The 12,149-nt window shown below is 39.6% G+C and overlaps 1 protein-coding gene across 1 annotated transcript in view; it reads right to left on the bottom strand.

The window, feature by feature from the left end:
* Window positions 1-12,149, bottom strand: part of SLC5A1 (solute carrier family 5 member 1) — a gene marked incomplete at its 3' end in the record, with an annotated part of 57,954 nt that overhangs the window by 27,194 nt on the left and 18,611 nt on the right. The window contains exons 3-5 of the mRNA XM_084253922.1: window positions 11,942-12,046; window positions 11,257-11,316; window positions 10,002-10,106 (exon numbers count right to left, since the gene is read on the bottom strand). Of these exons, the coding sequence (XP_084110048.1) occupies window positions 10,002-10,106; window positions 11,257-11,316; window positions 11,942-12,046 (270 nt within the window). The remainder of the gene's footprint in view (window positions 1-10,001; window positions 10,107-11,256; window positions 11,317-11,941; window positions 12,047-12,149) is intronic.

Genomic DNA, 12,149 nt, shown 5'->3' on the forward strand with positions numbered 1-12,149 from the left:
GTTGAAGCAGCCAAGGACAATACAATAGAAATGGGCATGGCTGTGTTCTGATAAAACTTTATTTTACAAAAACAGAGTGGAAATTGGATTCAGTCCAAGAGACTGAAGAACAACAACCACCAAACAGGACCACCTGGAAAATGTCTAAAGGTGACTGACTCTGACTGTGAATCTTGGGCAGGTAGTTTTGTATCAGCTCTAATAGTTCCATGTCCTCTGTATGTTTGCTGCCCATTCTGGTCCTATTTGAATACCCAATAAATCATGCCTGGCAATGGCATATGAGATGGAGAGCCCCATTACTCAAATTTCTCCTTTCATTCGTGAAAGGGAATGGACCAAGTGATGAGCATTCAAACCTTAAGCAAAACATCAAAGCTCTTATTCCCACTCAAGGATCAAAATAGATAGTGGAGTAATAAAAGTTTATTGCAGTCATAATCTACCACCACAGCACCAGGAAACATGAACAGGGTCATTTGGCCATTATGTGTAATTCATAGAGTCTGAGGCTTAATCTCAAGTGATTGGCACATTTGAATAAGCTAGGCCAGGAAATTTTACAGAACAGAATGTTTCTCAGAAGTTGACAAGGCAGGGTCCGGAGTAGGGGGAAGCCAACGAAATACAGAGGAATGCAGAGGAATAATCAAGTCTGGTTCCCAGAGGCCAAACATGACCACAAGATGGCAACCAAAGTCAAGACTCCACACCATCGCTGGCCAGTGGCCTGGCTTATATCCCGGCCCTGCACCTGAAATGCATTTTATTTTCTTTCTCTCCTATCAATTACATATCTGCTGGATCTCCACATCCTTCCTGGTTGTTCCCTGTCTGAACATAGATCTTACAAAGTCACTCCTCTTCTTATCCACCAAAAACTATCCATACCTACATACCCAAACACAATTAACATTAATTCTTTGTGTACAAGATAAATACCTGACTGCCTTACTGTGCTAACCAATCATTCTTTTCTTTTTTTGCAAGAACCCCAAATTCATGTGTACTTTAATATAAGTTTCTAAAGAGTAACTTTGACATCAGTGCAATTGTTTTAAAGATTTTATGCTCTGTGACCCATGGTAAAACCTGAAGTTAGACACATTTACAAAGGCAAAGCACTGACTGTCTGACTCTTTCTTGACCCTCCCCTCTGCCTTGATGTACCTCCTTCCAATCCTTCATCCCAGGATGCAGCTGATGTTCTCACAGTCTCCTCAAATCCTATTCCTTTATCTTGTAAGAGCATTTGCCAGCCTATCTTAATTTTTTCCAAAGGTCTTGAATTTTATTCTACACTTTAATGGAAGAATGAAAGACTTAAGAGGCAAAGGGGACAAAATGCCAAAAAGTTTGGATTCAGCTGCTTTTCACCCTAGTTCTTTCCCCTCTATACCTCAATGTCCCCATATGTAAAATGAGAGCATAGAAAACAGGACTAGATGATCTTCCCATCCTGTCACCCTATGCCTTCCTCCCCTCAAAATGCAAAGCAGAATTGTGAGAACACAAAATTTGGGACTAAACTGACCTGAGTTCCAACCCTGGCTTTGCCATATACTAACTGTGAGGTTTGTGGCAAATTACCCAAATTCAGAAAGTCAGTTTTCTCTTCCAAGAAGTGGGAAATAAAATAAAAACCCCTGACACGGAGTATTCTTATGAGAAATAGAGATGGCTTAAGTAAAGGCCCTACTAGGGAGTCAACAAAGAGACTGGCACTAAATGAAAAGCAGTTATCTTCCTTCTTGTGCATTAACCAAGGGAGCAGTGGCTCTGGGCAGTAGGTTTAGTAAGTAGGACATTGGCCAAGGCTTCCAGTAAGAAGTCCCAGAAGTCACACAGAGAGGGAGAAGCCTACACTAAGTATTCGGAAGCAAAATTCAGAAATAGCTGAATGCCAGATCTGAGCTGAAGAAGGCTTTCCCTCAGTTACCTGGGTGCTCTGAGTCCAAGGAGGTTTAATCAGTAACTTGAACAATAGATGAGGTGATTGGGAAGGCAGGGATAGAGGTTGGGCACTTACTTATATGACTATTCCTACACCAGCTCTAAGGGCAAAGACTGTCCTTTCCATGGCAACTCTAGTCACAGACTTTCACCCAACTGTACTATGGACTTTGAAAAGGCTTGTTTCTGAGAAGGGAAATCCTAGTGTCACTCTCTACGTGCTCATTTGGCAGGTGCCACCTCACAAGCTGAAGTAAGGAGCAGTCCCCTCAACAACCTTTCAACAGTTCCACAGTGACTTCCCCACCCTCTTAGCTTACATCACTGTTTCTCCTCTCACATCTTCCCTTCACTTTCTCAAGAAACTTCTCCACCCTCTCAGCACTTCCCAACCAGTTCCTGCATACCTGTCTCTAATGAAATAGGACTAAAAAGCCCAAGATTTTCATCTTGTTCCTAAAAACTAAGCCTGAAGGAAAGGAGGAGAAAATGAAGGCAGTAGAATCATCAAATTGGCAGGGGAGGCACAAAAGCACCAATCAAGGGCAGTAGGAATTTAAGTCAGGAATCTGGGCAATGAGGAAGCAGTACTATTGGAAGTCAGTCCCAAGTCTAAGACAAGTCCTATAGGTCCTATTAAAAAAAATGTTTTCAGTGAATTGTGGTAAAACATATGTACAAGACCATTTGACAGGGAAATGGTAGTCTCTTCAATAAATGGTGCTGGGAAAGTTGGACACTCACATGCAAAGGAGTGAAGTTGGGTCCATACCCCACATCCTATACAAAAATTACTTCAAAATAGATCAAAGACCTAAATAAGAACTAAGACTATAAAGTCATAAAAATAAATATGGGGAAATCTTTAAAAGTTTAGATTTGGCTATGAATTCTTAAGAATGACAGCAAAAGCATAAGCAACAACAACAGCAAAAAAAAAAAAAAAAAAAAAATAAGCCGAACTTCAGTAAGATTTAAAACTTGTGTGCCTCAAAGGACACTATCAAGAAATGAAAAGACAATCTACACAATGGGAGAAAATATCTGCAAATACAAATTTGAATCTGATACGGGTCCAATATCTAGAACATAAAACAATTCTTTTAACTCAACAACAATAAAACAATAAAAAATTTAACAAGAAGAGTATGTGCATGTAGGTTGGGACCTTACCCCATACATACCCTGTACAATAATTGTGGTAGGCTGAAGACACATATACATATTTCCTTGCAAGAAAGTATTTTTTTAATTTTTTAATAATAAATTTTATTTTTATATTCCCCATACAATTGCAACCCCCCCATTCTGACCCCAATCCCTCCCCTCCCGCCCCCCACCCCCCAGAAAGTGTCTCTGGTTCATAGTTTTTGTTGATTTTGATTTTCACTTGCAAGAAAGTATTTCTATTGAAAGAATTAACATTATTAAAATGTCCATCCTACCAAAAGCAATATACAGATTCAACACTATTCCAATAAAAATCTCAATGACATTCTTCAAAGAAATAGAACAAATACTGATGAAATTCATATGGAACCACAAAAAACCATGAATAGCCACAGCCTTACTGATGAAAACAAAGGAGAAAGGAGGTATCACACTTCCAAACTTCAAGCTATACTACAAAGCCATAATAATTAAAACAGTTTGGTAGTGGAACAAAAACAGACACACAGACCAATGGAACTGAATAGAGAGCCCAGAAACAAAACCACACTTATATGGACAACTGATCTTTGACAAAGGAGCAAAGAATATGCAATGGAACACGGACAGTTTGTTCAATAAATGGTGCTGGGAAAACAGGACCACCACATGCAAAAAAAAAAAATGAAACTAGACCACTACCTCTCACCATGCACAAAAATCAACTCAAAATGGATAAAAGAACAGGACATAAGACCTGAAACCATAAAATATATAGAAGAAAATATAGGTAAAACACTACAAGACATACATTGCAATAATATCTTTAAAGACTCATCACCCAAAGCAAAGAAAGTCAAGGAAAAGATAAATACCTGGATTACATCAAACTGAAAAGCTTCTGCACAGCAAAAGAGATATTAACCAAAACAGAGAGACACACCACTGATTGGGAAAAAATCTTTGCACTCCAGTCAACTGATAAGGGACTGATCACAAATATATACAAAGAACTCACATGACTCAACAAAAACAAAATAAACAATCCGGTCAAGAAATAGGCAGAAGAACTTAAAAGACATTTCTCCAAAGAGGAAATGCAAATGGCCAACAGGCATATGAAAAAATGTTCAATATCCCTTATAATCAGGGAAATGAAAATTAAAACCACATTGAGATATCACCTTACACCAGTAAGAATGGCACATATCAAAAAAACAAGCAACAACAAATGTTGGCAAGGATGTGGTGAAAAAGGAACTCTCCTACATTGCTGGTGGGAGTGCAAACTGGTCCAACCACTATGAAAAGCTGTCTGGAGATTCCTCAGTCTACTAGAAATGGAGCTACTATATGACCTGGCAATTCCACTACTAGGGATCTACTCAAAGGACACAAAAACATTGATTCAGAAGAACACCTGTATACCTATGTTTATGCAGCACTATTTTCAACAGGTAAAACCTGGAAACAACCCAAATGCCCAAAAATAGACGACTGGGTCAAGAAGATGTGGCATATATATACAATGGAATATTATTCAGCAATCAAAAAAGATAAACTCATGAAATTCGCAGCAACATGGATGGAACTAGAAGGAATTATGCTCAGTGAAATAAAACAGAAGGAAAAAGGAAAATATCAGATGGTTTCACTTATAGCAGGAATATAGGGGAACCCAATAAGACATCATTGTAAAAAATTAATAACAGGGCCTCCCCGGTGGTGCAGCAGTTGAGCGCTGGGTTGTGAAGCTGCCTGCGGCCTCTGCGGCACCAGTTCGATCCCCGGCTGCTCCCCAGCCACCGGAGGATCCCACATGGCACGCAGACCTCTCCTGCCGCCCGCTGCTCAGCAGTGTACTTCAGCAGTGTACTTCAGTCCTTCTGCCTGCTCTGCTCCCCACTCTGGCTCTGGTGAATTCTCTCACCCTCCCGCACTTCTGACTGTGCCCAGTGCATGTATAAACAAAACAAACAAACAAATAAAATAAATAAATAAAACATGCCTCTATTTAAAAAAAAATTAATAACAGTACAAAACACAACAAAGCAAAATGGACAATTATAAATCAGAGACAGTGCAGGAAAGGAGGAAGGAGAGGGATCAGAGGGAGGGAGGGAGGAGCACAGGGGACTGAGGTGATGGTGCACGGGTACATTGGTGAAGGAAACTTTATGGGACCACACCTGCAGGGGTGGGGGGAAGCAAATATTGTTTAAAAATGAACAATGATGTAAAAAATTTCAAAAATTAATATAAAAAATAAATAAAAATAAAAAAGCAAAAAAAAGAGAAAGAATTTCCACATGTAATATGTAGATCTCAATTAAATCTTGATTCAAACAAACTAACTGTAAGATATTCCTTTTTTTCCCCCACCCCAGATATTCTTTAGATAACCAGGAAAATTTAGATATGGACCATACTGTACTTAAATCCTTAAATTAAGAAATTAAGAACCTCCCTGGTGCTGCAGGGGCTAAAGTGTCAGTGCTATCAAGCTACTGCCAGCCACTGCAACATGAGTTCAATCCCCAGTCAGGGAGTTGACCCACATGGCGCAGCAGACCTCTCCTGTCTCACCCGGTGCTCCTTAGCAGTGTATTTTAGTAGATCCGCTTGTTCTGCTCCCTACTCTGTCTCTAATGAATCCTATTTTCCTTTTCTTATTCCCTATAATTCACATTTTCTTTCTTCCCTTTTTTTCTCCCAGTGTTGCTTTAACCTTTATCAAACAATCACTTTGGGGGGTAGGAAAATGCCAAGTAAAACCTCCAGCAAACTTTGCTCTTCTCACCATCTTTTGGATTTTCAGAAAATATCACCACTTCAGTGGTTTCCTGGGTCTTTTGCTTTGCTTTTTTTTTTTTTTTGTACCATCAAAAGAAGTTGATTTGCACACTTTTAAGAAAAAGTGAAGAAGAAATATAATACTTGCTTTTGTGGATCAAGCAAGAGCTCTCATACATACCCCCGAATATGATCTATCCTAGAGAAATCTCATCTTGACAAATTGGGACCTGAAGCACCAAGCTGCCAGGGAAAAAGCTTAAATAGTAGGGTAGCAGCCCCCGTGATTAGGTTTAGAGGGAGTTAAAATCCCCCAGAGCGTTAGTAACTAAAAACCCAGGGAACTAATTCCAGGTTAACACAAGAACCTTATAAAAAGGACAATGAGCTAGAAATGGTGCTCTGGGTTCTACTCCTGATTTAGGAAGCAGAGCAAGTATCTTCTGTCTCCTGGATTTTCATTTTCCTGCCTGTTGTAGAAGAGAAGGAATCTCTATGTTTCCTTTAAGTGTTAATACCAACTTCCCATGTTTAAGTACAGCAGAAATGTCCCCTGCAGCCAAATTCTGACCCTGAGAGGACACAAGTTCTACAACTATGTCTAAATCTGGGTCAATCCATCAATATCTTTAACTGAATAGAAAATTTTTAACTTTCTGTTAAGAACAGCTTTCACTTACTGAATAACCATTGGGTCAACATGGATATCAGAAAGTATCTTGATACCAATGAAATCCAGGACCTGATAGCTTCAACTGATAAATTCTACCAAACCTTCAGAGAAGAATTAATGCCAATCATTCTCAAACTCTTCCATTAAAAAAGGAGAATCAATTCATTTTATCAAGACAGCATTACCCTGATATCAAAACCAGATAAGAAAAAAATCACAGAACAATGTGAACATAGAGGGAAACATCCCCAATAAAATATAAGCAAACCAGATTCAATAGCACATCAAAGGGTTCAAACACCAGGATCAAATGAGAGTTATTCCAGGTACAAGAATGGTTCAACATCTACAAGTCAATCAATGTGATACACCACATTAACAAAATGAACAAAAATCATATGATGATTTCAGTAGATGCAGAAAAAGCATTTGACAAAATTCAACATCCATTTATGATAAAAATCCCAAACAAAGTGGTTATCAAGGGAAATATCTCAATATAATAAAGGTCATATATTACAAACCCACAGCTAACGTCATACTCAATAGTAAAAAACTGAAAATTTTCCTTTAAAATCAGAAATAATACAAGGATGCTCATTGCCACCATTTTCACCAAATATAGTATTGGAAGTCCTAGTCAGAGAAATCAGGCAAGAAAAAGAAATAAAAGTCATCCAAACTGGAGAGGAAAAAGTAGCAGTCACTATTTAAAGACAACGTACTATATGCAGAAAACCCTGAAGATGCCATAAAAAAAAACTGTTAGAACTAATAAACAAGTTCAGTAAAGTTGCAGGATACAAAATCGATATACAAAGTGATAAACTATGGGGGAAAGAATTTTAAAAACAATTCCAATTGCATAAAAAATTCTAAAATAGGGCCTCCCTGGTGGCGCAGCAGTTAAGCGCTGGGCTGCAAAGCTGCCTGCAGCCTCTGCAGCTCCAGTTCAATCCCCGGCTGCTGGCGAGGGTCCCACATGGCACACAGACCTCTCCTGCCACGCCCGCTGCTCCCCTCAGCAGTGTACTTCATCAGTCTGCCTGTTCTGCTCCCCGCTCTGGCTCTGGTGAATTCTCTCACCCTCCTGCGCTTCTGACTGTACCCAGTGCTTGTATAAATAAATAAATAGATCTTTTAAAAAAAAGTCTAAAATAGTATGAATAAATTTAATGAAGTAGGTGAAAGACCTGAACAATGAATAACTATAAGACATAATGAAAGCCATAGTAAAATTGAAGAAGACAGGAAGAAATGAAAAGATATTCCAAGTTTATAGCTTGGAAGAACTAACATTGTTAAAATGATAATTTTACCTCAAGTGATATATAGATTCAGTGCAATCCTTATCAATGACATTTATCATAGAAATAAAACAAACAATCCCAAAATGTGTATGGAACCACAGGAGACCCCAAATAGCCAAAACAATCTTGACAAAGAAGAACAAAGCAGGAGGCCTCATGCTTTCTGATTTCAAATCATATTACAAAGAAATAGCAATCAAAACAGATTGGTGTTTTCATAAAAGTAGATCAATGGGACAGAAAAGAGACCCCAGAAATAAGCCCAGGTACATATGGCCAATTACTTTACAAGAAAGGAGCCAAAAAGATATAAAGAGGAGAGGAGTTTCTTCAATAAATGGTGTTGAGAAAACTCAGCTCTCACCTGCAGAAAATGAAACTGAACCACCATCCACAAATATTAGTGGATTAAAGACAGAACATAAGACCTGTAACCATAAAACTCCTAGAATAAAACACAGGTGGAAAACTCCTTAGCATTGGTTTTGGCTATGATTTTTTTTGTATCTCACTCAAAAAGCAAAAATAAACAAATGAGACTACATCAAACTAAAAAGCTCTAAACAACAAAGGAAATTACTATAAAAATGAAATGTTCCTACCAAGTGGGAGAAAATATTTGTAAATCATATATCTAGAAGGGATTAATATTCAAAAGAACTCTTATAACTAAATAGCAAAAAACAGACAGAACATCTGATTTGACCTTTTTCCAAAGGAGACACCAGGTGGCCAACAGGTACATGAAGAGTCGCTCGAATTCACTAATAACCAGGGAAATGCAAATCAAAACCACCATGAGATATCACCTCACAACTGCTAGAATGGCTATTATCCAAAGGATAAGAAACAACAAATGTTTGCAAGGATGTGGAAAAAGGGAAACCCTTGTGTACTAATGGTGGGAATGTGAGTTGGGACAGCCACTATGGAGACTAGTATAGAGATTCCTCAAAAAATGAAAACAGAACTCCCGTCTGGCCAGCAATTCTACTTCTGATTGTTCATTTATTTATTTTAAAAGATTTATTTTATTTATGTATGCATACAAGAACTGGGGTGTAGGCCAGAGATGTAGAGCATGAGAAGATTCACCAGAGACAGAGTCAGGAGCAGAACAGGCAGATCTACTGAAATACTCTGCTGAGAGGAGCAGTGGGCCAGACAGGAGAGGTCTGCTGTCCCATGTGGGTCAGCTCCCTGGCTGGGGATCGAACTCATGCTGCAGTGGCTGGTGATAGCTTGATAGCACTGAGGCTTTAACCCCTGTACCACCAGGGAGGCCCCCACTTCTGATTATTTATTTGACAAAAACTAAAACACGAATTCAAAAATACATCTACAACCCCATGTTCACTGTAGCAATATGTGTAATAACCAAGATATGGAAGAAATTAAAATGTCCATGATGGGTGAATGGATAATGTGTTGTGTGTATGTGTGTGTACAATGGAATATTATTCAGTGATAAAACAGAAGAAAATCCTGCCATTTGAGACATTAAAGGATGAACCTTGAAGCATTATGTTAAGGGAAGTAAGCAGACAGGTGAAGCCAAATACCATGTAATAGCAATCACATGTGGAATCTAAAAACAAGAAAGCTCATAGATACAGACACTGGAGGTTGTCAGATGCAGAGGGTAGGAGAGAGCTGAAATGGGAGAAAGGGGTCAAAAGGTACAAACTACCACTTATAAAATAAGTCATGGAGGTGAAATGCACAACATGGTGACTATATTTAATGATACTTTAATGCACATTTGAAAGTTTCCAAGAGTAGATCTTAAAAATTCACATCACAAAAAAAAAAAAAAATTTGTGTCTATCTACTGTGATGGATGTTATCTAGATTTATTGTAGTAATTTCCAAATGTCTAATTATTTTACTGTACACCTGAAACTAATACATTGTTATGTATCAATGATGCCTCAGCTTACAAAAATAAAACAGCTTTCCCTGAACCACCATGAACTTATGTTTTTAGCCTTCCCCATGGGAAACAAGAAGGCCTAAGGACCCAGTTAGTAACATATACTACTGTCTCTTTGGCAGGCAGCATATGCAAAGGTGCAATAGTGGGCAGGTTTGGAGTTAACCAGTGCCCAGGGCCTTGGACTCACCGAGATCTTGGTGAGAATGTAGAGCAACAAGGAGAGTACGGAGAGATAGCACTGGATCCGCTTGCCTCCAAATCGCTTCCGTAGGTACTCAGGCATTGTCACCACCTGCATTGGATGCAAGGGAGGTTATCACCTGCAAGAGTGACCAGAAGGTCCAGAGCAAGCAGAGTAGGGGCAGCGCCACCCTTGTGTCAGGGGTAGGAAAAAGGGTTAACCCAGGTTGGCCATAGAAGTCTGCAAGGTAGCCATACGTTCCCCCGTCCTTCAGCCATTTGCTTAGCTCAATCCCTCATGCCCTACCACCACAGAGTTAGAGAGAATCCCAGGACTCAGAAGGTACCTATAAAGACTTTTAAAAGAATGCATGACTGTACGGAACCATGAAGGTTTGCCCCTTTAACTCCTATATAACCCTTTAATTTCTATACAAAGCCCCTTCTGTGAAGAAGACATCATCAAAATGGTGCGTCTTTTCAGAGCACAAATCAAGATGGCCAGGCTGGATGTGTGCTTCAACCTGCTCCATGCCCAGACCTCGCGAAGGATTGTGGTTTCAGGCCTGCTGAGCTGCTGTCCCAGTTCCTTTCTGCAAATTTCAACCACATTTCTCCTACTCTCAACCCCGAGCCTGCTGATTCCTGGGGTCAGATATGTGTCACCAATAGTCTGTGAACCTCCAGAAAATGCATTTTCCCCCATGTTTCTTCCATATTGCTTTCAGCAACTAATGGGTAGATTTACATGTGGTAGGTGCTCATTATATTTCACTGAACAAATGATACGAAAGCTGTTTTAAGTAAAATGTCAGAGATTCAGTCCAGAAACCAAGCATGCATCTCATAGTGGAATACCAGCTTTATGCTCAGCAATAATAGCTATTTGTGTATGTAATTAAAAGGAAAATATAATTCTTTTTCTCATGCTTTTTCCCTTCCAGAGGCAGAGACAATTAGGTATAGATCATGAATAAATACATGGCATGTCCTTGCATGAACACACCCAAGTAAGGGGACTTGATGCTTCAGAGGGCAGTGAAGAGAGTGAGGTCACTTAGGAGAGCTTCCCAGAGGCACAAGTTATGGCTGACTGGATCTGTTTAATGCCCCTGAGAGCAGTCAGGAACTTTATAACCTGGAACAGGAAGTCAAGACACAGACTTTCTCTGCTATTTGTGCCAAAAGGTCTCCTCTGCCTTCCAGGATTAAGTTTACATTTATATCTGCCATCAGGAAATGAAATAAGAGCAGCTACTTACCCCAGCCTTAATGTAAATAGGAACAAATAACCAACCAAGCACAACCACCAAAATCAGGGCCTGAAACCAAAAAGATAGAATCAAATTAGGAAGAAACTTAGCCCACTCTACTGCCTATAGGACCCAGCACTACAAAACAATCACCTAGACTTTTATCTTTGGGCTCTGAGGACTTCTCGCTTGTGGCCCTCAGAGACTGGATGAGGCTATTGCTGCTTTGGCCCAAAGGAACAGCAGTTGGGCAGCAGTGAAAGGAAGCCCAGGCTGCCCACTGACATTATAGCTCCTTTTGCCTCTTCCCTGATTTATGAGGAGTAAAATACCATTTAGACACCTTTTGTTAAACAATAACAATTGAAATCTGGTGGTAAGCATTTTCAAATCTCCAACTGGCTAAACGGGTACAGAGAACTTTTTTTTTTCTCATTTAAACAGGTACAGAGAACTTATTTTTTTAAGATCAGAAGTAAACACTATTGCCATTATATCCGTGGTTTTCTTCTGTTATTCTCATGAAAAGGGAGCAGAGCCTGGGGCTCCTGAAGGAGTCTCCATCCTCTATCTTCATCTCAGGGTGGTCCTGAGAGGTTCCCTAACAACTTGGAGCATCTCTGAGCATAGATTGAACTGACTGATGCTAAGGTTCCTTCCAGCTCCATGACTCAGTGTCTCTGATGTTACTCACGTTCCATTCAAACCCCCCAGTGGCGATGCCTGCAGCTGCTCCAGTCCCTGCCAGTCCCACAAAGTGGCCACTTCCGATGTTACTGGCAAAGAGGGAGGCTCCAATCTGGAAAAGATAAAGTCAGATGATAGAATACTACTCAGCTATAAAAAAGATGAACGCTTGCCATTTGAGACAACGTGGATGGAAATGGATTGGTATTATACTA

The sequence above is a fragment of the Talpa europaea genome, assembly GCF_964194135.1.
Source record: "Talpa europaea genome assembly, chromosome: 14".
In the NCBI taxonomy this organism is placed as follows: domain Eukaryota; kingdom Metazoa; phylum Chordata; class Mammalia; order Eulipotyphla; family Talpidae; genus Talpa; species Talpa europaea.